General features: G+C 37.1%; 5 protein-coding genes across 7 annotated transcripts; all 5 read left to right on the top strand.

Moving 5' to 3' along the window:
- On the top strand, nt 368-6,287 carry LOC18777181 (cation/H(+) antiporter 18). 3 transcript variants are annotated; one of them, XM_020564497.1, is made up of 4 exons: nt 368-1,969; nt 2,782-3,023; nt 3,654-4,655; nt 4,756-6,287. In XM_020564497.1, the coding sequence occupies exons 2-4, from the start codon at nt 2,823-2,825 to the stop codon at nt 5,977-5,979; spliced, it is 2,427 nt and encodes an 808-aa protein (XP_020420086.1). In that variant the 5' UTR covers nt 368-1,969; nt 2,782-2,822; the 3' UTR covers nt 5,980-6,287. The 3 variants fall into 3 exon arrangements, with proteins under 3 accessions (XP_020420086.1, XP_007210366.1, XP_020420087.1); XM_007210304.2 differs by having other exon boundaries at nt 369-732; XM_020564498.1 differs by lacking the exon at nt 368-1,969 and adding an exon at nt 2,007-2,442.
- On the top strand, nt 8,393-12,704 carry LOC18775727 (cation/H(+) antiporter 18). The gene is made up of 4 exons (XM_007210299.2): nt 8,393-8,592; nt 9,342-9,593; nt 10,175-11,176; nt 11,271-12,704. Exons 2-4 carry the CDS (start codon nt 9,393-9,395, stop codon nt 12,480-12,482), a joined length of 2,415 nt encoding a protein of 804 aa, XP_007210361.1. The 5' UTR covers nt 8,393-8,592; nt 9,342-9,392; the 3' UTR covers nt 12,483-12,704.
- Nucleotides 13,157-13,907, top strand: LOC18777653 (disease resistance response protein 206). Its single transcript, XM_007208789.2, has 2 exons — nt 13,157-13,165; nt 13,404-13,907. The coding sequence occupies exons 1-2, from the start codon at nt 13,157-13,159 to the stop codon at nt 13,905-13,907; spliced, it is 513 nt and encodes a 170-aa protein (XP_007208851.2).
- Nucleotides 16,155-17,009, top strand: LOC18776498 (dirigent protein 5). Its single transcript, XM_007210782.2, has one exon. The coding sequence runs from the start codon at nt 16,157-16,159 to the stop codon at nt 16,709-16,711; it is 555 nt and encodes a 184-aa protein (XP_007210844.1). The 5' UTR covers nt 16,155-16,156; the 3' UTR covers nt 16,712-17,009.
- On the top strand, nt 21,583-22,537 carry LOC18777168 (disease resistance response protein 206). Its single transcript, XM_007209592.2, has one exon. The coding sequence runs from the start codon at nt 21,714-21,716 to the stop codon at nt 22,269-22,271; it is 558 nt and encodes a 185-aa protein (XP_007209654.1). The 5' UTR covers nt 21,583-21,713; the 3' UTR covers nt 22,272-22,537.

Genomic DNA, 27,117 nt, shown 5'->3' with positions numbered 1-27,117 from the left:
GTGGTGGGGGAGAAGAAATTGGGAGGAACGGGGAAGAAATTGGGAGAGAGAGAATCTTGGTACGGTTTTAACATTTTTTAAAATTTAAAATTAATATGTTTAATTTATTTAAATAATTTAAATAATAAAATTTTTATTAGTTTTTTTGTCCACGTGAAACCCTATGTCAGGTAAAAAATAGGTCATACAAATACCGCATCAGCATTTGACAGATTAATTAACGATTTGACTAATAAAGGGGCAAATTATAAAGTTTATGTGATGTTGAGTATGTATTGATAATTGTCTCTAAAATCGAGTATAAACTTGTAAATGACCCTATAGGTCGGGAGTTTTATGTAGTTTGTCCAAAAGTCGCGGTTCTATATTAAATCGGAGGGGACCTCCCGAACCAACTGGTATCACTTTTCCACTCTTCCATTCCTCCTCTGTCCAATCTCTGGATATTTTCTGAGCTCACGAACACCTCCATTTCTTTCTCTGCTCTGTTCTTCAAGAAAAGGTTTTGCCTCTCTCCATAGAAATGAAGACAAAATGTGGTTTATAGCCTTAGCTAGCTGTAAACAAACAGTCCTTTCAGAATTTATAGAAAAATCTCTGGTGACTCAGTTTCCCTCTCTCTCTCTCTCTCTCTCTCTCTCTCTCTCTCTCTCTCTGTTTTCTAAACAGTATTCTGTGTGGTTGCCAAAAAATCACTGGGGAAGAGAGAAAAGCAGTGCAAGATTACAAATTGTAAGTAAACATGTCCAAAGCCTAAAGGCCAAGTTTTTATTTTTGGTCAGTTCTTTTATCTCAAGTAAATTGTTGAACTTGTGACTTGATATTAGATTAATTTTCATATCTCATTTCTTTTTTCTTGTGGGTATGTCTGAAATTATAAGTAAATTTATTTTGAGTGTATATATGTGTATGAACTAGTGTCCATCAAAAGGAGATGGCTTTGATAATTGTTGGTTGATTGCGGAGAAACCAACATTATCTGTATCTCTAGGAATGAGGGTAGATAAAAATATCCAAAGTTAGTATAAAGTATTAGGTAAATTCTATAAAGGGTAACGTCTTGAGATTTTCTCAAATTTCGCATCACAGATAAATGGTAGAGGGTGTAAATTTGATGGGTGGCAAGGGACACTATGGTCTTTTGCAACGCAACCTATAACATGCAGCCTCAGCATAGCTTGCGGTGGTTTCCTTGAAGAAGCCCCTCAAGCCAGACAGACCTTGTTCGATATAGGAGGCCTTTACGTAGTAGCTTCGTATTTTTATTTTTCCTTTTTTCTTTATTCTTCTTAAGTTAGCTAACATACAGGGGAGTTGCTACTTAGTCTTGACTCTACTTGTAAGTCTTGTATAAGAATTATTTTCAATTTGGTTTTGTTTAGATAGTCAAATGCCAATCTGGGTCCACATTTGAAAACTTTTTCTAAATATCTTGTAGTTTGGCTTCTACTTTCCACAATATTTATGTTTTTTTCTTCTAATTCTAATTTGTAAAAATGAAATAGGATTATCTTGTCATACTTTTTAACATGTTATATACATTCAAATAAAATTCACCTAGTAGACATGAGTTTAGCCAAGTTGGCTAGAGCGGATGTGTTCTCCATTGTGTGCCCGAGTTCAAATCCTCCTCCTCCTCGTAGTTTAGATTATATTAAAGTAGAATATCTCTTCTATAAAAAAAAGCACCTAATTAATTGTAAAATTAGGAGCCTGACAATATAATTGTTTTAGTCGGTCTGGCAATATAATATACTAATAACAGAGGCAGTCAGACACGTTTCTCTATGTACAAATTTCCTTCAAAGTTCAAAATATATATTTATGTTTTGAGGGGGCAGAAGCTGATTCTGGGTTGCAATGAAACAATGGGGAAAGGATTTAGGCCCACTTCAAAACCTTTTAGGACTAGTTTTGTTGTCTTCGTATTGAAATTGGCTTAAACTTGGAATCGTTTTGTTGTCATCAGGTACGTAGTTTTACAGGCTGAGGGACTTTTCACCATATTTCCTTCAATATTCAACAGGCCAAAATAAGTAATATATATTCTTTTTCAGTGGAGTTAATTAATTGTGATCCTTAATCCTAGTTAGTTTGTCCTACAACATTATGGTTGTGGTTTGTTTATTGTGTTTGTAATTGTCTGCTAAAGTCGTACGTTGAACACTGAGATTCAAAAGTTGCATATTATACAAGGAAACGTGCAACTATATAGAGTCCAGGATTCTTGTGAGTCTTCTGAAAACTTGGACCGTAAATGGGAAACCAAATTTTTTTCCCAAGCGAAATACAATTATGCACCTAAGCATGACGGACCTAATCTAGAATATGCGAACTAGACAAGTTGTTTGTTAGATATTTTGTGCATCACATTCCTGGTGCTTTCTTGAAGTACATTTCGGTGGCATATTGATGGCGACTGCTCAAGTTTTTGTCAAAAAGGTGATGATTTGATTACATGATTTATGGTTACTATTAAGTTACTATGCTGTTAAAAAGATTACAAATTTGATTTGTTAGCGTAGTTCTTGTGGTCCTAATAGTTAATTTGCATCAATGGTGGCTTTCGTTGTTTTTGCTGTAATAAAAAAGATATTTGCACAAAGATATCACTCCTCCATGAATCGTATACATGGAAGAAAACGATTTTGAGTAGTTACTCAGCAGAAACCTTATTTCTTTTCCTTTTGGTCCCTTGTTTTTTCCTTGCCTTCTTCGGGGGTGTTGAGTCTGGAATGTATGGTTTTAACTATGCTGATGTATGCATATCACATTCTGCAGGAATTCCATATCTTTAGTTCCTTGTCTTTGATTGGTGCAAAATGGCTACAAATGCCACAGTTGCAAGTGCATGCCCAGCACCCATGAAAGCAACATCCAATGGGGTCTTTCAGGGTGATAATCCTCTGGATTTTGCTCTCCCTCTTGCCATCTTACAGATATGTCTTGTGGTTGCACTTACACGGATTCTTGCTTATCTTCTCCGGCCACTAAGACAGCCTCGTGTTATTGCAGAGATTGTGGTAAGTACATAGCATGTTTGTATTGTTTTTGTTTGCTTTGTATACTTTGGTGGCCCTCAAAATGATAGTCAATTCATGTATGTTGTAATCAAATTTATGTTAATTTTTCATTTTTTTAATTTCCATTGGTTGAATATATTATTTGCAAACCAATCCCTTAAGAGAGGGAGAGAGCTGGAAGAATAGAACTATCATGCACCCTAAAAGTGACTTAGAGAGGATCTATGCATTTCACAAGAATATGTGGAAGTGCTAGTCAGTTTGCTCTCAGAATGAACACATATCGGTGCTTACTGTTATACATTTTTTGAACCCATTCTCAATATGCATTATGTCTCCAGTAGTTTCCTATTACTTTGTATGCAATATGGGACCTGGTTTTACTAATGTTGCACTATTTAATATTTTGAAAAAACAAAAAGAAATTTCCCTTGTCTGAAAGGCAGATGTTTTTGTAAGTAAAACCATATAGTTCAAACAATTATAAGTCCTCTTTTTCATAAACAAGAAATAAAAACTAACAAAGGTCTTATTTTAATATGTGGTTCCATTTGCAATTTTGTTTAAGTGGAAAAATATCCACATCTTCATGATAAGAGAGAGTTTAACTTAGTATTGTTTTTTCTGCAGGGAGGAATATTACTTGGCCCCTCAGCTCTTGGTCACAGCAAAAATTACCTGGATACAATTTTTCCAAAAAGAAGTCTCACGGTGTTAGATACTTTAGCCAATCTTGGTCTTCTCTTCTTTCTTTTCCTGGTAGGCTTGGAGTTAGATCCAAAGTCCATCCGCCGGACTGGAAAGAAGGCTCTATGCATAGCTGCTGCAGGAATTACTCTACCTTTTGTATTAGGAATTGGTACATCATTTGCCCTCCGAGCAACTATATCTAAAGGTGTAGATGGACCCCCATTTCTTGTTTTCATGGGAGTGGCTCTTTCTATAACTGCCTTCCCTGTTTTGGCGCGTATTCTGGCTGAGCTGAAGCTTTTAACCACTGATGTTGGTCGAATGGCCATGTCAGCAGCAGCAGTCAATGATGTGGCTGCATGGGTTCTTCTTGCTCTTGCCATTTCCCTCTCCGGCACTGGCCGTTCTCCCCTGGTTTCACTATGGGTTTTCTTGTGTGGGTGTGGTTTTGTTCTCGGTTGTGTATTTTTTGTTCGACCTATCTTTAAATGGATGGCACAGCGCTGTCCTGAGGGCGAACCAGTAGAAGAATTGTATGTGTGTGCTACTTTAGTTGCAGTTTTGGCAGCTGGGTTTGTCACTGATACTATTGGAATTCATGCTCTATTTGGTGCATTTGTGCTTGGAATTCTTGTTCCAAAAGAAGGGCCATTTGCAGGCGCTCTTGTTGAAAAAGTTGAGGATCTTGTATCTGGTCTGTTCCTCCCATTATACTTTGTCTCAAGTGGATTGAAGACCGATGTAGCTACAATTCGTGGAGCTCAGTCATGGGGCCTCCTAGTCTTGGTCATTTCAACAGCCTGTTTTGGGAAGATCATTGGGACTATAGGTGTTTCCCTCCTCTGCAGAATGCCCTTTCAAGAGGCTATGGCTCTGGGATTTCTCATGAATACAAAAGGGTTGGTGGAGCTCATTGTCCTTAACATTGGCAAAGACAGAAAGGTAAAAAGTTATCATTTTCCTCTACCGATGACTATCAAGGCTTTTTCTGTAATATTTGTACATGCATGTAACTTAATGTGCTAGTTTTCGGATATTACAGGTTTTGAATGATCAAACATTTGCTATCATGGTTCTCATGGCTATCTTCACAACCTTCATTACAACACCTATAGTAATGGCAGTATACAAGCCAGCTAAAAGAAAGAGCAATTCAAATTACAAGTACAGAACTATTGAAAGGAAAGACCCAAGTACTCAGCTCCGAATTTTGACCTGTTTCCACGGTACAAGGAACCTCCCCACAATGATTAATCTCATTGAGGCTTCTCGTGGGACTGAAAAGAGGGAACGGCTTTGTGTGTATGCAATGCATCTTATGGAGCTTAACGAGAGATCTTCTGCAATTGTGATGGTTCACAAAGCGAGAAGAAATGGGCTACCCTTTTGGAATAAGGGGTCAGATAACAATAAAGTTGTTGTGGCTTTTGAAACCTTTGAGCAGTTGAGTCGAGTGGCTATCCGCCCAATGACAGCAATCTCTTCTATCTCTAGCATGCATGAAGACATCTGTGCAAGTGCTGAAAGGGAAAGGGCAGCAATGATTATTATCCCATTCCACAAGCACCAGAGGTTGGATGGGGCATTGGAGACAACTCGAACTGAATACAGAGGGGTCAACCGGAGGGTTCTTGAGAACGCACCATGCTCAGTTGGGATCATGGTGGACCGTGGTCTTGGTGGAACCACTCATATATCTGCCAGCAATGTTTCTTCAACCGTGGTTGTCCTATTCTTTGGGGGTAGTGATGATCGCGAGGCCCTTGCTTACGGTATGCGAATGGCTGAACACCCGGGTAACAATTTAACTGTTGTTCACTTCTTAGCAAGTCCTGAACTTGAGAAGGAGATTGTCAGAGTAGATATAAACGATGGCTCTGACGCTTCAGCCGGGCCAGGGAATGAGAAGCTCATTGTTGAGCTGCAGCAGAAGATTTCAAATGATGGCTCAATCAAATATGAGGAGAGAACAGTGAGAAATGTTGCAGAAACTACTGATTCGATTCGCGAGTTCAATCGTTGTAATCTGTTTTTGGTTGGTCGACGGCCTGAGGGTCAAGTAGCTGCTGCTTTGAATGTGAATTTGAAGGTGAAGAGTGACTGTCCTGAACTGGGGCCTGTAGGTAGCTTGCTGACCTCTCCAGATTTCACAACTGCAGCATCAGTCTTGGTAGTGCAGCAGTATCATGGCCTGGCAGTGCTTCCGGGCCCAGTTTCTTCGTCGAAGGCGGTTGTGTTGCCTGAGGAAGAATCAGAAACCAGCTGATGACTTCTTCCTAGCCTGTTTGGATTCATTGTACAGATTATGATAAAATTTTAGTTTAGATAAATGTCTATCCTAAGTTCCATTTAAGATTGTTGCTTCTCAAAGGTCACAAGTTTTAATTATCAATTGCCACAGCTTATGCTTATGGATCTGTAGATTCTTGCCACCACTAAAGAAGATAATTACCTAAAACAAAAACAAAAAGATTTTAACTTGCTATCTTTTCTTTTTTCTTGTAATCTTCAGGCAGAGAATTGTCCATTTGAACTATTCTTCTAGCCTATGAATAAAGAAGGCTACTCTTGCATTATTCTTTCATGTAATAAATTAATGTGATAACATTCTTTTAACCAATAGATCGAGGAGCCAATATAATCTGTCACATTGGGTATTAAGGGATAATTAGGATTGGTTATGCATTAAGTTCCAGTATCTTTGGGATATGCTCAAGAAAACTTGTAAGAGTCAAGGGAGGGAAAATTAATACATGCAGATTAGAGTATTGCAATGACCTCTCCAGATTCCCTCAGCTCTGAGTCAACTCTTTGGGTTTAGAATAATGTTAGAAATGCCAATGATTGGTCTACACTTTGCCCACAAGCAATCTCTGGCATTTTCAATCTGCCACATAACTTTCAATTGGATTTTTGCGTTGGTTTGTTTTTTTATTTTAGAATTTCTGATCTAGTGCTTGGTTTGTTGTATATATATAAAGTGAAGCACTTTGAGTGAACACCCTTCATTAAGAATCAAACTCAATCAAGATAACATGCAATTGCATAAACAAAAGTGGTTTTGCATGCCACTGTTTTTTAATTGATCATAACTTTACCCATTCCCGATCCTGCTATATAATCATAATTCATAATCATAATTTAGTATTGAATGGTTGAGTCAAATGTGAATGGATTGCTACAAGAAAAAGTCTAATGTGGTTTGCAGGTCTACTTATTATATTAATTAGTAATTTGGTCTTCAATTCCAAATGTCAACTCTGGATTGTTACAAGAAAAAGTCAAATGTGAATGGAATTCTAGACTGGCAATGTTGTAAATTGGTAAATGTTGTTGCTGCCCTGCCTTATGTTTCTTTTGTTGGCAGATGATTGTAAGATGCAAAAACAGTGCTAGATGAGTTGTTTGTTGAGACTTTGAAAGGCTGAGAGTTACCAACTTTACAAGGTGACCTCAGATTCTTTTCCCTGTTGCAGAGGCCATTCCATATTTTCCATTAATTGCACCATATTATAAATCCTAGCTTCCTTGGGATTTGATTTTTTTTTCTTTTTTTTTTCTCAAAAATAAACTTCATTAGATAAATTTCAACAGTATAATCAAAGACATCAACATAACATCTAAAGTATTAATTTCAAAAGAACAACAAACTAACATGTTAAAAATAAAATTAGAACAGACAAAAACCGCACTAAACATCACCACAATTAACCGTATCTTGTTTATTATTATTTATTTTTTTCAATTTTGTTGTTTATGTCACCATTACAGATCTTTACAGCATGTAAGGACATAAACAATCAAACAAACATGTTAAAATCGATTTGAAAACTCAAATTTAGAAAAACTTGTGGCGGCACGGCACGGATGCTCTATTTCTACAATTGGCAAATACATGCACACAAGCCATGTTCATGTTTGTAATACGCGTTACTATCACTCCCTATATTTTCTCTTTTGATTTATTTCTGTTTATAACATCTAATGGAAATTATTGTATTTATATTACATAATATCTCAAGATTTCGATATTATATAAATTTAAATAAATTTAAAACTTAAACAGACGTGAATTAAGTGGGTTAGTGAATGTAATCACCCTCACCAGTTGTCCACGATTGAGAGACAGGCAGCAACATAGAGAACATCGATAAGAAGGAAATTAATTAAGAAAGAGACAAAAGGGACACGTTACTAAGTTAGAGAGTTACTTTTCATTGCTAGCATTCCCCTCGACAATTCAGTGAGGTTGACTCTTATTTTAGGGGCCCACCTAAAGTGCAAGTAAAAACAGCAGATTCCAGAACTGCAAGCAAAACGGTAGAAGGCAGACACCAAATCTCAATCACACATTCCGAGTAGTGGGTGTAAGATGTAATGTAGTGTAAAGTCATTCAAGGTTTCTTTTTCCTCTTTTTTCTGAATCTTAAAGAAACATACATATATTGTAACAAAAAACGGTCCACCAATTAAATCATTAAAATATTGAAGAATTGAAAAGTGACAAAAAAGTCATTGCCTTAATTGGTTTTGCTTCCTATATTTTATTTATTTCCCCACTTGACAGCTCAAAGCACAAACAAATGCTATGAACCATCCAAGTTCTAATTTTTTTTTAAATAAAAATAAAAAGCAAAGAAAGAGAAAGTCACCGAAATCTTGTTAACCCCACCTGTCGTTGCCTGCCTCTCTCTCTCTCTCTCTCTCTCTCTCTCTCTCTCTCTCTCGGGGTCTGTTATTATTAAAACTGGTAGCACAATCTCCAAGTTCAGGCTCTGACTGCAGTCACAATTCAGAGCCATTACTGAAAGCTCTGTTTTTCAGCAAAGGCCGGGCGGTTCATATTTGATCCATGCCAACCTGCTGACCCAATAAATAGGTAAAGCTATTATCTTTCTTATTTTGTTGAATTGGAGTATGTCTGGCTTTGGATGATTGATGATGGGTTTTGTATGAAAAATGTGTTCAAGCGATAAAGATGAATTCTTTTACAGAAATCTCAAATGGGTAAATGTCAGTTTTTAAAAAGACTGTTTGCTGATTGAGTTTTGTCAACTTTTTCATATAGGTGCAGTAGAATGCCTGGTTATGTTCCATGGTTTTTGAAAGTTTTCATTTAAATCTGCCGACTTTGATTAGGATCTTAGAGTTTAATCAAATTTTACCAGTTGGGTTGGACTTGTTTACTTGATTTCAATCTGAGTTTGACTGGATTCAGGACTCTTAATTAACCGAGCAATAAACCGTGGTTAATTTGGTAATTGGTTTGTTAAAAAGGGAGTGATACTATTTGATATACCTTTGCGATAGTGACCTAAAAGAAAAAGAAAACAATTTTTTAGTTTTTTAATCTCAGCCATTAGGTCTAAAGCGGTCTTTAGCAAATGAGATTAAGTTAATTTGAGGTTGTTTAGGTGCTGTGCTTGTTCTCATGCTACGCGAGATGGAGTTTGGAGGAGATAATTCACTTATTTTTTGGCGCATAGCACGGTGCCCAATTAACTACTTGCCAGTGCTCTCTGTTGCACATATTTATTTGTATGTATACATATAATGTGTATGTGTGGTCCTGTTCTATATAATTTGGTCAATTTGGAATTGGAAATCTGATCTGGTTTCTGTTGGCAGATACTCAAAGTCAAATTTTCTGTTTTGCTTCGGGAACTTTGTTTGGTAGCGATGGCTTCCAATGCCACAGCAGGACATGCATGTCCACCTCCAATGAAGGCTACATCAAACGGTATATTTCAGGGTGACGATCCTCTTCATTTTGCACTCCCTCTTGCTATTTTGCAGATATGTGTTGTTGTTATCGTCACTCGCGGCCTTGCCTACGTTCTGAGGCCATTAAGACAGCCACGAGTCATTGCTGAGATTGTTGTAAGTTATTTCTTTTTTCTCTTTGAGATTAAATTTGATCAAAGTGCAGTTGGTTTTGTCCATGATGGTATTGCTATATGTACACTCAGTGTTAATTCTTGGGAGTAGTTCTGAGGAGGAGCTGTAGCCCTTCAGTGTTGAATTTATTGCCTTTGAGGTTTGATGGCTTCTAACTTTCTTTGCTTTGAAAGTTCGGGGGTGTTGGATTCTAATTCATCTGAAAAAAGAAACTGTAAATCAGTGCCTTCTGATAATTCAAAAATGTTTCTGATAAAGATTATATAATATAATATTTTGAATTTGAATGATTTCTAGGCTCAGTAAACCTGTATTTTTCTTTGCTTTTTTCTCTGAGCTGCCTGAAAATGTGTACATGATCTTTAGGTATTGATATTGGAAGCAGGCATGTTTCCTTAGGAAACCTTTTGGATTTTGTTTTTCAGTCCCCTGCTGTATTGAAATTCACTTGGCAGACAGGAGAATGTTGTTTAATGGTTCCACAGAATTGATTTTTCAGAATTTAACCGAACCTGAAAACAGAATACCATGCTGATTGTGAATTGTGATTTCTGCTTTGGCAGGGAGGAATACTACTTGGGCCATCAGCTCTGGGACGGAACAAAAGTTATCTCCAGGCAATATTTCCACCGAAGAGTATCACAGTTTTGGACACCTTAGCAAACCTTGGTCTCCTATTCTTTCTATTCCTTGCAGGACTAGAGATAGATCCTAAATCCATCCGCCAGACTGGGAAAAAAGCCCTTGCTATTGCCATTGTAGGAATAAGCCTCCCATTTGCATTAGGAATCGGTTCATCATTTGTCCTCCGAGAAACCATAGCCAAAGGGGTAGATGCTACCGCATTTCTTGTATTCATGGGTGTGGCCCTTTCAATCACTGCTTTCCCTGTCTTAGCTCGTATTCTGGCTGAGCTGAAACTATTGACCACTGACATTGGAAGAATGGCTATGTCGGCTGCAGCAGTTAATGATGTGGCCGCCTGGATTCTACTCGCTCTTGCTGTTGCCCTATCTGGAAGTAACCAATCTCCTCTTGTCTCATTATGGGTCTTCTTGTCTGGGTGTGTGTTTGTTATTTGTGCAATTCTCATTGTTCCCCCAATATTTAAATGGATGGCTCAACGATGTCACGAAGGTGAACCTGTTGACGAGATCTACGTGTGTGCTACACTAACTGCTGTTCTGGCTGCGGGGTTAATTACTGATACAATTGGAATTCATGCCATGTTTGGTGCTTTTGTGGTTGGAGTTCTTGTTCCAAAGGAGGGGCCATTTGCAGGTGCTCTTGTGGAAAAAGTAGAAGATCTTGTATCTGGTCTCTTTCTACCGTTGTACTTTGTGTCAAGTGGACTGAAGACTAATGTGGCCACAATTCAGGGGCTTCAGTCATGGGGTCTTTTGGTTTTGGTCATATTTACTGCCTGCTTTGGGAAGATTTTTGGGACTATTATGGTGTCTCTTTTCTGCAAACTGCCTGTCCGCGAGGCTTTAGCTTTGGGGTTCCTAATGAACAGTAAAGGATTGGTGGAACTCATTGTCCTCAACATTGGTAAAGATAGAAAGGTAAATAAGTAATTCTGATATTACTGATATAATCTGTCTTACTTTTTCAACCAGGGCTGACTTATTATATCAAATAATTGTTTACATTTTGCAGGTCTTGAATGACCAGACTTTTGCAATTATGGTTCTAATGGCTCTCTTTACTACTTTTATCACTACGCCCCTTGTCATTGCCGTGTATAAGCCAGCGAAAAAGGCTGGAATGGCTGTTTACAAGCATAAGACAATTGAAAGGAAAAATATGAACACCCAACTAAGGATCTTGGCCTGTTTTCATAGTGCGAGAAACATTCCATCAATTATAAATCTGCTTGAGGTTTCACGAGGTACAAAGAAGCGTGAAGGCCTTTGTGTCTATGCAATGCATCTCAAGGAGCTCTCTGAGAGGTCATCAGCTATATTAATGGTACACAAGGCGAGAAGAAATGGGTTACCCTTCTGGAATAAGAGCCAGCAACCAAATTCGGACAACGTTGTTGTGGCATTTGAGGCATACCAACAACTGAGCCGGGTGTCCATCAGGCCAATGACTGAAATCTCTTCAATATCTGATATGCACGAGGACATTTGTGCCACTGCTGAGAGCAAAAGAGCTGCAGTCGTAATTCTTCCATTCCATAAGCACCAGAGACTTGATGGTACATTAGAGACTACACGAAATGACTTCCGCTTGGTTAACCAGAGGGTTCTTCAGCATGCACCTTGCTCAGTGGGAATTCTGGTTGATCGTGGGCTTGGTGGAGCAACTCATGTAGCTGCAAGTAATGTTTCTTATAACATCACAGTTCTCTTCTTTGGGGGTCGTGATGACAGTGAAGCCCTTGCTTATGGTGCTCGTATGGCTGAGCACCCTGGTGTAAGTTTAATGGTCATTCGGTTCTTAGTGGAACCTGAGGTTGTGGGGGAGATTTCAAGAATTAATATTGATGAAAATGGTAGCACCAAAGTGGGGTCAGTAGATGAGGAAGTCCTTGCTGAGTTTAAGCAGAAAATTTCCAAAGATAACTCAATAACGTACGAAGAGAAGACGGTCAGAAACAATGCACAAACCATCGCTGTGATTCGTGAGGTAGGCCGCTGCAATCTGTTTCTTGTGGGGCGAACACCTGGTGGTGAAGTAGCCTTAGCTATAAATAGGAGGAGTGAGTGCCCAGAACTCGGTCCTCTTGGGAGCTTGTTAATCTCGCCAGATTTCTCTACATCGGCATCAGTCTTGGTAGTGCAGCAGTACAATGGCCAGGTATCATTGAACTTGGCCTCTGAAATTGAGGAAGAGTCACCTGAAAGAGACAGAGAATCGACATAATTGGATTTCCAATGTCTTGAATATGTCTTGGATTGGTTTACAATGTAACTTAGATGTTCTTCTAAGCATGCACAGTTTAGGCTCCCATCACATAATCACGCTGCAAATGCAATTAGTCATATAGTCATCGTTATAGTTCCATTCTCCGCAGCAGTTGTTGGTAAACAATCTCTTTTTATTATATCAGTTTAATTTGAAGGCGTTTTGCGTTTTAGATAGTAATTACGAGTCCAGTATTTCTAATCAGTGTATTCTATACATAGCAAGTCTTTTTTCTAAATAGAAAGCTTAAATAGTACAGCAACCTGGGACAGATAGCAAACTCACAAGTAGATCTACAAGCAAAGGCTCATCCTCATCCTTTTAAAATTAAGAGTATTCCAATAATTTCTGTATTATTTTTCCCAACCACTTGGAAATTTTATCTCCATATGCATATTGTAAGATTACTTTTTTTTGGGGGGGGGGGGGGGTCAATATTGTAAATTCACTTCAGACAAATCAGTAAGACAACTCATGTTGAACTGATCACAAAGAGCATCATATTCCCACATTTTAAGACGATGACATGGTTGTTATTAGGCAAGAGAAAAGGTCTAACAATGAGAAGGGCATGTGCTCTTACATATAATCTCCTTACATATAAAAAGACTTGAGACCAAAAGAAAGCAAAAATGAGAAAGGCATGTGCCCTTACATTTAATCTCTTTACATATAAAAAGACTTGAGACCAAAAGAAAGCAAAAAAAAAAAAAAACAAAAAACCATAACGTAAGTCTACTTGTGTGGAATTGATTATCTTTTTGGCTTCCCAGGGCCGATATAAAGGCATGAATTGGGAGACACAAAGCTCACATCCTCTAGAATTTGGCATAGTCCAATTTCCCTTTTCTTGTTTTTCATAACCAATTTCAATGGGAGCAAGAAATTCCATTGTCCTGTTTTTCTTCATGTTTGCTTTATCTTCACTTAGTGCTATACTTCCATGAGACTGTTTACAATGGCACAAATGCTGCTGATGCCACATCTGCCATTGTTGCAGCACCTCAAGGAGCCAACTTAACCATCTTGGCACCCCAAAACTATTTTGGGAACATTGTAATCTTCAATGACCTTATAACCCTCGACAACAACATTCACTCTAAGCCTGTTGGCAGGACACAAGGGTTCTACTTGTATGACACAAAGGATACAATCACTGCTTGGTTTGGGTTCTCATTTATTCTCAATAGCACAGACTACCAAGGCAGCATAAATTTCATTGGCCCTAATCCGGTTTTCGTGAAAACTAGGGACATATCCGTCGTGGGGGGCTCTGGAGACTTCTTCATGCACCGGGGCGTTGCAACCCTAAGGACGGATGGGTTTGAAGGGAAATACTTCTTCGGGCTTAGGGTGGATATCAAATTCTACGAATGTTGGTAAATTTATGCATGTTAAGAATCGAGAATGCATCTTCAAATATGTTATGTTTTTCTTGCTTAGTAATTAGTATGAATGTTGTGTTATTGATTTGAGAAAAATAAAAAGTTATTCTTCGTTCTTCATATATACTGCACTAGGGGTCATTATTTGGCACGGGCTCATGGGCAGATGGGAGTCTGCTCAATCCATTGAGAAAAAGCAAGGCCCAACCCATTGTTTAGTGGGCTAGGCTTGGACTAGAGTGTCTAAAGCTCAGTTTGTCCTGTTTAAGCCCATAAAAGTCCAACCATGCCAGCCCACAAAAGCCCGGCTCATAGAGAACTGAAGTTACTAAAATCTTATGAGACCACCCAAATAGGGGAGACTTGCAGAATTTCGAACAGGGGATGTACTTAAAACGGCTAGCTTGTTCTGATCACACTTGACGTTTTCAAGCATTTGTCTCCCTCCAACTTTCTATATCTATTAAAAAGTGAAACAATATTGTCACCAAATTTAACCATCTAGTTTCATAAATCCATTCATGTGTGGAGTTTGTCTCAAAAGACATCGATACAATTAAGGGAGACCTATCACTTAATTTACCACTTTATGAACCCTCCCTTTTTCGATATGGGACAATCGTATTTGATCCATAATTCCTAACATAGAATGTGTTATTATTTATTTCCCATACAAAAATCTAAGTAAAATTTCATTCATTTTATCAAAGAAGGGAAAACTTGAGATGTTATCTATGGGATGGCGCTGTCTAAAACTAAGTACTATGGTTTTTTCCCCCTGAACTTTGCACTGGACTACAGTCCACCCTACCCTTACCCTAGTTTTTTCCTTGAATTACAATTTACATGCAAGTTCTTCTCCTTAGCGATAAGGGTCTTCAGCATGCACCACGCTGATTCTGGACTTGTATTATTTCAGAATGTATCTGAATGTTCTAAGCATGCAGTGGTCCACATTTGGTCAATGGGCTGCAGGAATGTTACCAAGGCCTCATAATGCTGCTGACTATATTGTGACCCAAATACAAAATCGTAGTTCAAAATACAAAAAGGGTAACCTTCAAAAGTGAGGTTTTCAATCCTTTCATGCATGATGCATCCGACAAGTGAAATCTCTATCATGTTGTTGAATGCCAATGGTATGCTGTGCGGGAATTAGCGTTCTCGTTTGAAGTATGTAGATGTTTGTTACTTGAGAAAATACTAAAATTCAAAAAGGATGGAACTTGTAATTTGAATGGTGAAGAGTAATTAGTCATATGTCCAAAATTTAAGTTCAAATCCGATAGGAAAAAAATTACTTGGAAGAGTTAAAAAGAAATTTCGAGCTCGGAACAAATAAAAAGGAGAAAGTATGAGTGTAGGCACATTCTTGGTGGCTCATCAAGGAATTTTGCTTATTATGATTTATTTTATCCTACTTATATTACTTGAGCTACAAAAGCTTATAGCTATTTAGATTGTCGAGAGTTGATTTCACATCACTGAGAAGTCTTGCATTAGACTTTAAAGGTTCTTGAGTCTCTCTGCGTATTGCCATTTCATTATAAGTTAGAATCACTATACTAGTTGGTCCTTTGCATATAACTACACTTTTTAAGTTTATAAAAGTGTATAAACCAAACCGAAATTTAAAATTTGACTTATTTGAACAGTTGTGAGATTTTTGTCGTTCGCTAATTTGTAAAACCGCTATTTGCTGTTGGCTAGAGTCCAACTTTTGGCTTTTTTGTTGTGTCCTGCCGTTGTTGTTAGTTAGCATGTCACTTCGCAAAACAGGCAATGCCTATATGAAATGGAATAACCAACTTCAGTTGAGGCCTTTTGGCATTGGCTACCCTCAGAATCTCAAATAATTAGCACCGGAATCAAATGAACTAGAAGTTAACCTTTATATTATCAAATTAAGTACAAGTTAACCTTAATTATATTGTCAAATTGCACCTTAAGCCCATTCTGATTCCTGGGCGTCCCCAAAATCTTAAAAAAGATGCTTCTGCATTTGCATCATGACCAAACACATGTTTTGTCACATGCTCTGTTTTTCTGTTGCACAAAAACAGAGTAAATTACAAACTATATGTGCTCAAATTTTTGTCCAAGAACCATTGGGCATATTCTTGAATAAAATCCTTCCACAATGAAGACAGATCAATCAACCTCCAAACTTAGATATAAATTGAACCAACCAGGTGGTTCAATCTAAATGAAAACAACAATCAGATCAAACCTCCAATAGCAAACAAAATGACAACTTTTTCACAAAAAAGTAGCTTCATTATTTTGGCCCTCATTATTTCCCCATCTGTTTCGGCAACCAGAGCCTCAAAATTCCAAGCAGAGAAGCCATGCAAAAGGATGGTGCTGTATTACCACGACAAGCTGTTCGACGGCACGGAGAAGGACAAGGCTAATGCGACGTCTGTAACCGCGGCCAATGCAAGCAAGCTCAGCGACACTAATTTTGGCATGCTTGTTGTTTTTAATGACCCCATTACCATCGACGACAAGTTTCATTCTCCACCCGTGGCAAGAGCTCAAGGCTTCTATTTCTACGACAGGAAAGACACCTACACGGCTTGGTTTGCGTACACTTTGGTGTTCAACTCAAGTGAGCACAAGGGCACGTTGAATATTATGGGCGCCGATTTGATGACGGAAAAAACTAGGGATCTTTCGGTTGTTGGAGGGACCGGAGACTTCTTCATGGCTAGAGGAATTGCCACATTTCAGACTGATACTTTGCAGGGTTTATATTATTTTCGTCTGAAGATGGACATCAAGTTGTATGAATGTTATTAGTTCCACTAGGGTTCAAGAATGTCTTACGTGTCATAAATGTGCATGTATAAGAAAAGCTTGTGAGAGAGATGTTATGCATATCCCTTGTGTAAGAAAAGCTCCTAAGGTTTGACATTGCTAGTCGGAGATGTCCCCGAGTGTTATAATAAATTAATAGTTCTACTTGTGTTGGAATCTCACTAATAAGAGAGAGGATTAAGGAAGTTTGTCCAGTGTGCTAAGATTAGTAGTAACCTTAATTACTTGTGAAACTTCTCGTTTGCCGAGGTGTAATTGCAAGGAAATTTTTTTCTCTTAAGCTTGCTTTTGGAGAGCGGATTGTATCCATTTTATATAATTTTGATAGATAAATTCCAACCACCAAACATTAGCATTTGCATTAACACACTGAATTACATATAATTCGAATTCTTTTATAAATAATGCTACAAATGATCACATTTTTATTCATCAAATTATATGAAGAGAGTATCATTGATTTTTTTAATTTGATGGTAGGTGAAAATATATAAGGTGGGTGGAGAAAAAAAATTACATAAATGGAAATAGCATCATTCTCATGGAGAAACAAGAAAGGAATGCGAATATCGCTACTCTTAACGAAATATTGTCAGGGTTATATTACTCAATATAAAAACTGTATGTTCTAACAGTAATTGATGCGGCAGGTGAGAACGAAGTTCATATAGAATGGCTTGCTATTATTACCTTTCTGTATATTTTTGAAACGAAGAGAATTATTATTCAAACAAAACGCACACACAACACAAGCAGCCAAGAGCTACACTCTAAGCTACAAAGTTTCCTTCCACAAGAAACAAATCATGAACTCAAAAACTAGTCAATCACAGTATAAATAGAAGCTAGCAACCCCAAACATGACAAGGATTTCCGAACTCCGTTCGTGCCAGCAAACCTCACTTATAAATTTCAAAAGTGCAAATTTTAAATATCTGCAATAATTTTCAACTGATTATCTAAGCGACGAATTTATGGCTACTTGTGTTTCTTCTTGCAGTCTAACTTGATGGCTTGATTTCCTCTTTATATTGCTATTACGATGAGCCACCTAAGGGGAGGTTCCAATATTCTATTATCTGTGTTGTCTAGCTGCTACACAATTATTTAAAACAGAGCAACATATTCCTTCTACTAAAATAATATTAGGTCGTTTGGTTCATGGGAAAGGAGATTTGGGGATGGGAAATCAATTGCTTTTCATGTTTGGCAAGTCCAGACATGGGAAAGTAAGGGGGAAAGTGAAGTCATCCTCCCAACTTGGGTTTTGTTTTCTCTCATCATGGGAAAGTTTAGGAAAATGAGCCAATATTAAATAAATATTTTTCATGACCATTTTGTCCCCATTAACAATTAAGAATTACAATATATCATTAAATGCATTCTTTTTTTTGTTTGATTTAATATGGGTATAATTGAAAATTTATACAAACTTTGTTTTCCATTCCTACTCAAAACAAACATGGGAAAGGAAATATTAAATGTATTCAATTTATCCAAAAAAATTTCACAACTTTTTTGCCATATTATTATTATTATTTTTTAACGTTAGTTATTTTTTTAAAAAGAAAATGTCTGCTTTTATAAAAAAAAGAAGTAATGTCCATTTTTTTTTAACACCAAGGGTTTAGATAGAAAAAAAATGTCCTTCAAATCCGTCAACACCCCAATGGTATAGAGTTTACAAACTAATATTTTTTTTTCCGAAGGAAATTGCTTGATTGCATTTCTTATACTACTAAATAAACCAAAATATCCCCAAATCTGAGTAGAAACAAAACAATACATTTTAATATTAGCAATGGTTATAAAACACCAAATAGTGAAATCTTTATACAAATATTAAAGTCTTTCCAAAAAATTTCAAAAGTCTAGTAGTAGTAGAAACAAAAGATGATTAATCTGCAAAGACTTCACTTCACTTCTCTTCTTCAAAGGTATACGACTTCACTTCACCACTCATCTTCCCATACTTCATATGCAAATCTTCTCTAATATGTATCAACTGTTCCTATTACCACAAAATTCAATTGGTCAAACAAGCATAAGCAAAGTTCTTATAAATAAATAAAAATTCTATAAATTCAATTGGTCGACTCCCATGGACACCTAACAATATTGGCTTGAGATAAAATATATAGAAGCAAAAGAATAAAAAATCACCAAAATCGAATTCAATATGAAAACATAAATATATATTTTACAGTTTAGATTAACAAAAGAAAAGCGAAATACCCATCAACCTAAGAAAATACTTCCAAAAGATATCAATTTTCAGCACAATATATAATACATTAGAAATGAAAAAACCATACCTTTGACCAAGACTTGGAGCGAGAGAAGCTAAACAAGACGCTTTAGCTTTTGTGGTTGAGTCTGAGAGTTGAAAAGGCAGGAGCATAGATAAAGCAAAGAGAATACAATTTAGCTTCAACCAAGGGCAAATGTGGAAATATAATTACTAGTTTTTCTGTAATTAATAATATTGTTTTATGTGTAAGGAGGGTGACACATGTCAAGCAAAAATAAGAGAATGTCCAAAAAAGAATGTTAGAGAAAATGTTGTTAGCATTCTCAAAAAAAAAAAGGATATGACTTGATTAAACCCTGCCGGCCTAGACATTTCATTGTTTTTTTTAATAAATAATTATATTAGAGGAAAGAAATTTCATTGGGTTCGATCCTTGTGCCATGCGAGGGGAGGTGGAATCCACCAAACCATTCACCTAGACCTTTCATTTTCAATAAAGAAGGAGAAACTTATCACCCAAAAAAAAAAAAACTAAAATATGTAAGAAATTATTGGCACCACACTACGCTACAGTTGAAATCAGAATTTTCTGCACAGATCGATAATTAACTCAATGAATTAATAAATTTTATTTTATTGATTAGGTATGTCAACCTAAAAAAGAATTATTATACTCCAACATTCGAAATGACGATTAATTGGACTTGGAGTTGGGAATTAAGTCGGTTGTAGGGCAGTGCATACCGACGATCCATCCTCTATTGGCCACTTATTAGAATATTATTGCTTTTTATTTTTTATTTTTCACACAAGTGAGTAATACTAAAAACGAGAGGAGCGATTTTGAGTACAAAGATAAATACTTCTAACCATTTAAGATACAGTCTTTTTTACTTTATAAAAATGATTAATTTTGCTAATAACGTAGTTAAAGGGGTTATTTTTTGAAGAAAGGTAACGAAATATTTTGGATGTCTTTTTCTTTCCTTATTAATGGTCAATTTTTTGTTATTTTGAATGTTAAGAGGGACACTTGACCAACTTGAGCTTCGACTTATTAGAGCTCACCTACCATATATACGAAGAAGTATATTATATGTCACTTTTCATTTGGACCAGCACTCAAATATAAATCAACACCTACCTCCACCAATCTCCCACCAGAATAGAATGCAAAAAGGTGCACAAATTTGACAATCATGGGACCCCAATCAGTATACAACTTGTCTTGTTTCCACCGAAGGCTAATAATATGCCAATTTATTAATTTGTGCAGTTTTCTTTTCTTTGTTGTGGTGAATCAAAACATGTTAAAAGAGTTTAAATTCTTAACGATATGACAACATAACATGCGGATTCTACATATCACATATTAAAAATTTGATTATAGTTGACAACTATAATGCAGAGGGAGGAGGATTGAATTTGGATATAAGGAGACAAGCACACTATCTTGGCCAACTAACTTAATTCACACCTATAGCCGATGTTAAATTTTTAGCATTTGGCAAGAAAAAATTGATTCTCTAAATTATTAGCTTTGGTAATTATGACTTGAGACTTTTACAGCGGTTTTCAATTTGGCCTCGTTGCTGAAAAGCGAATGGTTTGAGTCCTACTCTTTTAAAGCCTTTTCTTTTTGTTATTGCTATTATTATTATATTTAGCAGCCTGTCCTGGAAATTAAATTTAATATCGTTCTTGTCGTGCTCTTCATGGTGCAACTTGAACAAAGTTAATCACAAGTGGCTCGCTTTTGCTTAGAAAAATATTTCATACCAAAGACATAATTGAGGAGTTACCAAACAGAGGAAGAAATTATAGCAAAGCACAACGCACCAATATAATAAACTTTTTATTTATTTATTTTCTTTATACGATTCATAAAAAGTTTCACTGGAAAAGGAAGGAGTCGTTCATGCATGTTGTTAGCTGAAACTTCCCGCAACTACTTGATGCTATGGTTCATGTCAGAAATGTCAATCACATAAGACGAGAGCTTCCCTTAAAAGTTCTTTGTACGGTGATGGTGTCTGACGACATGTGAATCAGGAAAATGCTGTGTTGTTGCATAATTTTCTGTATGTTTACGTAATAAATTACGTATCTAAAATCTTTTAAAACGTGGACTATTATTTAAATATGAGGTCAATATATTAGTAATTTGACAACATAACATAGAAATTTATCTCATAAAAAAGAACATTATCTCATTAGGTCATCACGACTTAGTATTGTTTCTTTTTCATGATTAATATCCATAGTCATTACTTGTCAAAAGGTTCATTCTTTAGAAATCAATTTGAAGGAAAAAGTCCCTTGTCATTATTATTTCCTTGGACCCAGAAAAAAGGGATGTAGAGAAAAGTTTTCATGGGTGATGCTGCTTACTTAGGGAGTCAAACTAAGGCTGTGTTGCTATTTCTTAATCATGTTGGTTATTTTCTTGGTGAGGTACAATAGTAGTAGGTGGCAAGCTAAATCAAGAGGAAAAGTCTAATAAGAAAACCTTCGAATCCTTATCTCCATTCAGATAGTAACTCCATGTGTAGAAAAAAGATATATTTCTAGCTTCCAAGTCCTTATAAAAAGGCATGAGTTGGGAGAGATATAGCAAACTCACAAGTAGAGCTAGAAGCAAAAGCTCACCCTAGTGAACGTGGAATCTTCCAATTTTCCTTTTCCTCTCTGCCTCTTCTGCCTCTTTGCTTCTTCTTTTTTTCATCACCCATAATGGCAGCGAGAAAAACCTCTGTTCTTCTTTTCTTCTTCATGTTCCTTGCTTTATGCTCAGCATTCCCAAGAAATAAAAACAAGTACAAGCCATGCAAGCACTTGGTGCTATTCTTCCATGACATTATTTACAATGGTAAAAATGCTGCCAATGCTACAGCAGCAATCGTAGCAGCTCCTCAAGGAGCCAATCTAACCATCTTGGCACCCCAATTTCATTTCGGAAACATTGCGGTTTTCGACGATCCCATCACCCTTGACAACAATCTGCACTCCAAGCCTGTTGGGAGGGCTCAAGGGATGTACATTTATGATACAAAGAACACATTCACTTCTTGGCTTGGCTTCTCATTTGCTCTGAACAGCACAGACTACCAAGGCAGCATAAATTTCATTGGGGTCGATCCCATTTTGATTAAAACTAGGGACATATCTGTGGTCGGTGGCACCGGAGACTTTTTCATGCACCGGGGAATCGCAACCATCAACACCGACGCATATGAAGGTGAAGTCTACTTCAGGCTCAAGGTGGATATCAAGTTTTATGAGTGTTGGTAAATTTGAGGTAGTTACATTAAGTATAAGGGCTTTTGGTACGTGAGAACTGAGAATGGTGTTCAAATATGTTGTGTCATGGAGTGCTTATAATTTTAGAGTTTGCTAAGCATGAGTTTAGTCAATCAATAAGTAATTAAACAATCACCCTTGTACTTTCAGATCCTTTTATTCTTAACATATAGCTCTGTTTGACAAAGAAGCTGCATTTTGATTTTGTGCATGGATTTTATTTTACTGTTAATGTAAGAGAACTGAAGTTACTAAAATCTTATATGACTAGACTTGAAGTTCAAGAACAGAGGTGGTTTAATTAGCACCTAATCGTGATCAAGGGATGATTAAAATTTAGCATTGAAGGCTGCTACACCAAAACATAAACAGAAGATTAAATTAATTAGGATCACATCTTGAAAATAGCAGATCATATATATGTACTTCAAACATTTAGCATGACGTTGAGATTTTTCAGGGCTTTCTTTCATTTCCAAGTGTCTATATCTAATACGAAGTAAAAACAATCACATCAATCTTTTGAAAAGCAGATTATGAGTCCTGAAAAATATGAAGAGCTTAGAGGCAACTTGAAGACTTATTAGTCAAAGAGATTGGTGAGGGAAAGGATGAGTTGGACTTGGACTGTCTCACCCTCCTTGTGCCCAAATCAATATCCACATCCAATTGATTATGTTGTTAGAATTGAAAGGGAAAAACAAAGTGATTTTATTATATTTGGAGGAGAATAGTACATGACTCAGTGTAGGCTAATTGGCTTTCTACACTTAGCATATTGACTTATTGGCCACCACACTTGGTTTAGAATAGTTTGGACTATTTGGCCCTTACACTTTGATTAGTTTAGGCTATTTGGCCCTTATAGGCTAATTAGCCCCTACACTTTGATTGGTGAGCTTATTGGCTCTCAACGTTGTTTGATTTGAGTAGCTCTTGGCTCCCTAATAGTTTGGGAGTTGATTGGTTCTACTCCACATTCCATTGTGGTTGCATGCCTATTTATAGGCTTGATCAACCGACATGCTTTGTCCCACCAACTTGGGAAGATTTCTTGCAACCACATGTTTGTATGCTCTAGAGATTTCTTCCACCGCCATACTCTAGCCATTCACTTATCACTTTTCTAGAATATTCCGCCATATTCATTTTGCTTTGCTGCCATGCAACTTCTTTATTGTGAGCTCTTGAATTCTCTAAATTCTTCTTGAAATCTTAAGCACAAATGTGCATTATTTTCAACATTCCTCCTTAATGCGCATTTGTGTTTCTCCGAACATGCTCCTCCTGAAGTTAGTATTGATGAAGCTCTTGTTGATGCTGCAACTCCGTGCTCTTATGGCACTTAGTTCGTTCATAGGTAAACCTTGATTCTCTTATGGCACTTAGTTCGTTCATAGGTAAACCTTAACTTTTTGCACACCCCACATGGAGGACAGTTTTTTCCTCTCATGCCATCTCTTTTATTTTCACTATCTTCTCCTCTAGAACTTTCTTTAGATTTCCTTCCCCTTCTAGATTTCTTGAAACTTTGAATTGAGCATTGATAGCACGTACCTTGCTTTTGAATCGGCCCATGCACCCGTAGTTGATTGAACATGGCTCTCGAGTCGAACTAGCTTTCGAACCAACTCTGACGCCCAATGTGATCGAATCAGTTCTGATACCACTGTTAGAATTAAAGGAGAAAAACAAAGTGATTTTATTATATTTAAAGGAGAATAGTACATAGCTCGATGTAAGCTAATTAGCCTTCTACACTTAACATATTGACTTATTGGCCACCACACTTGATTTAGAATAATTTGGGCTATTTAGCCATTACACTTTAATTAGTTTGGACTATTTGACCCTTATAGGCTAATTGGCCCTTACACGTATAATTTGATTTGATTTGATTAGTGAGCTTATTGACTCTAATAGTTTGGGAGTTGATCGGTTCTACTCCACATTCCATTGTGGTTGCATGCCTATTTATAGGCTTGATCAACCGACATGCTGTTGGAAATTAGGAATGTTATTAAATTGTTATTTAGTTTCCTTTTATTAGTTGATTGTAATTGATTTGGTGTAGTCTCCAAGTAACCTAGTTTTCCTAGTTAAGCATGTAATATCTCTATAAATACTTAGCCTTTTGGCTCTATCAATAACAACTGAGAATTATTCTTCTTAATAAAATCTCTAATTTCACATGGTATCAGAGCACTGATTCTAGGGCGTCTCTTGAAACTTTTTTACAAACCTTATTTTCATCACAACCCTAGTTGCTAATCTTTGAAATCCTTTGCCAAATTGAGAGTCGTTGGCGCTTTTCATCCCTCACCCATGATGGGTATTCATCTTGTACAGTCGTCTTATTCACCCTCTCCTCAATGATCAATATTTTATTCCCACTACCAAAGCCATACCATCCCACAGTTCCTACATCTAACTAAACCAACAGTCGCACCCTTCTTTGGCGCTGCAATTTCCTTATGTTTTTCATACAAGTATTGCTCTCTATACAAATCGTATTGAGCCATCTCTAGTCATGCTCTCTGTTGCAATCAGATATTGAGCCCATGTTTTGATGTCTACTACGCTTGCCACAACCACAGCATCTTCGGCCTTCATCGAGCCTATCCATCATTTTTTTAAGTCGTCTACGCTTGCGGCAGACCCGCCGTCTTCATTGCGATTCCTTCGTGATCCTCGTCACTGCTCACTAAGCCGTTTATTTCCTCCTTGAGCCTCGTCAACGCTCACCGAGCCATCATGTCTTTGGACAACCCACGACATCTCCAACAAACGCAGGAGGCTCTACATTAGCACCACTGCTGTTGACCAGCCATTGTGTTCATTGATTCTTTGCCCTTGCCTAGAAACCATCGATCGCTCGTATCGAAGCCATCTATCGTAATCTTCCTGAGAGCACCTTTGCACAACTGCTGGTCCTTTTTCTCTCTGTGTTGTCATCGCTTCTTTGCACCACGACAACCCAACATGAGCGTTCACTTTCTCTCCTTTGTTGATATATCAGTTTCTCTTTGAGGTTTCACATCAGACCCAATTTTTTGTTTTCTTTCTCTACCTAACTTTTTTCTTGGCCAAGTTTGATATTTTCTTTCTGTCTCCACATGCACATCACTCAATTCTTCTTCTTCTTTTTTTGGCTAACTTTTTCGATGGGTCATATCCTTTTTTCAGTGGGTCATTTTTCAAACCAAAAATAAAAATAAAAGTATTTTTTTCACTTTCACGCCATCTTCTTGGCTTTGCTCCTTATTTTTTTCACTTTCACGCCATCTTCTTGGCTTTGCTCCTTTTCCTTTTTTAATCTCTCTTTCATCATTATTTTTCATTCTCTCTTCTCTTTTTCCAAATCTCGACCCTCTACAAGCTTCGGATTTGAGGGGCAGATACGGGCGATAGACACATTGTTACACATCAGCTGCACACCATCATCAATAGCTTCCGCACAATTGCACCAGCAACACCATCATTCAGCTGCCCCAGCAGCATCATTATTCAGCCTCAAGAAAAGGCATCATCAACAACATTTGTTGCCCATTAGCAACAAAATAACCATCGTTGCACATCAGCAACATCAACAACAGCCTCCATACATGCAACATGCGCTGAACATCAGCACAACTTTATTTGGGTGCTGCTTCCTTCAACTCACGACTCTCATACATCGTTGGATTTGAGAGGAGCAACAACCCCCTTTACAGCAGCACACCGCTGCTCCATTTGCCTCCAAATTTGCCTTCATTACAACAGTGACACAGCTGCGACACAGTTGCCACCTCTACAGCAGTGACACAACTGCCTCTTTATCAGCAACCTTTGGGAGTAACACCTTTCACAATCTCTTGTGCAAGTTGGACGTTCTTGATATCCACCCTCCAACTTGAGGGGGAGTGTTGGAAATTAGGAATGTTATTAAATTGTTATTTAGTTTCCTTTTATTAGTTGATTGTAATTGATTTGGTGTAGTCTCCAAGTAACCTAGTTTTCCTAGTTAAGCATGTAATATCTCTATAAATACTTAGCCTTTTGGCTCTATCAATAACAACTGAGAATTATTCTTCTTAATAAAATCTCTAATTTCACACATGCTTTGTTCCACCGACTTGGGAAGATTTCTTGCAACCACATGTTTGTATGCTCTAGAGATTTCTTCCACCGCCATACTCTAGCCATTCACTTATCACTTTTTCTAGAATATTCAACCATATTCATTTTGCTTGCTGCCATGCAACTTCTTTATTGTGAGCTCTTGAATACTCTAGATTCTTCTTGAAATCTTAAGCACAAATGTGCATTATTTTCAACATATGTCTGCATGCAGTGCACGGTTGCATCTCAAGTGTGGGGGTAGTCCTTTTTTTTTTTATAATTTTTTTATAGCGATATTCTAAACTAATCTAATGTATGAGAAAAGGAATTAAATTTGAGTGTAAGAGTACAGGCACACTACCTCGCCAACATGCCTAACCCACCCCTGCATTTCTTGAGCAATTCCTTTGTTTTTTTTTTTACGATTTCATATCGATATTTCACACTATTCTAATATACAGGGAATGAGATCGAATGTAAGAGGATTGGCATACTATCTTGGCTAACAAGCCTACGTGTATTTCTTAAGCAATTCAGGCTTTCTCCACTCGTTAAAAATTTGGCACAGAAAATGTAAACATGAGATGACTTTAATAAAGGACACGCTCACTCACCCATTTCAAGAGTGCTCTTTTGTTTTTTTCGTCTAGAAAAAAAAATGGTGTGATTTTCTTTAGGAAAATGCTAGGGAGACCAACTTTAGATACCAACTTGTGTACCAACTCTCTAATAGAGT

This window comes from Prunus persica, chromosome G5 (genome assembly GCF_000346465.2).
Source record: "Prunus persica cultivar Lovell chromosome G5, Prunus_persica_NCBIv2, whole genome shotgun sequence".
Lineage (NCBI taxonomy): Eukaryota > Viridiplantae > Streptophyta > Magnoliopsida > Rosales > Rosaceae > Prunus > Prunus persica.
This window is presented reverse-complemented; position numbering and strand designations above follow the sequence as displayed.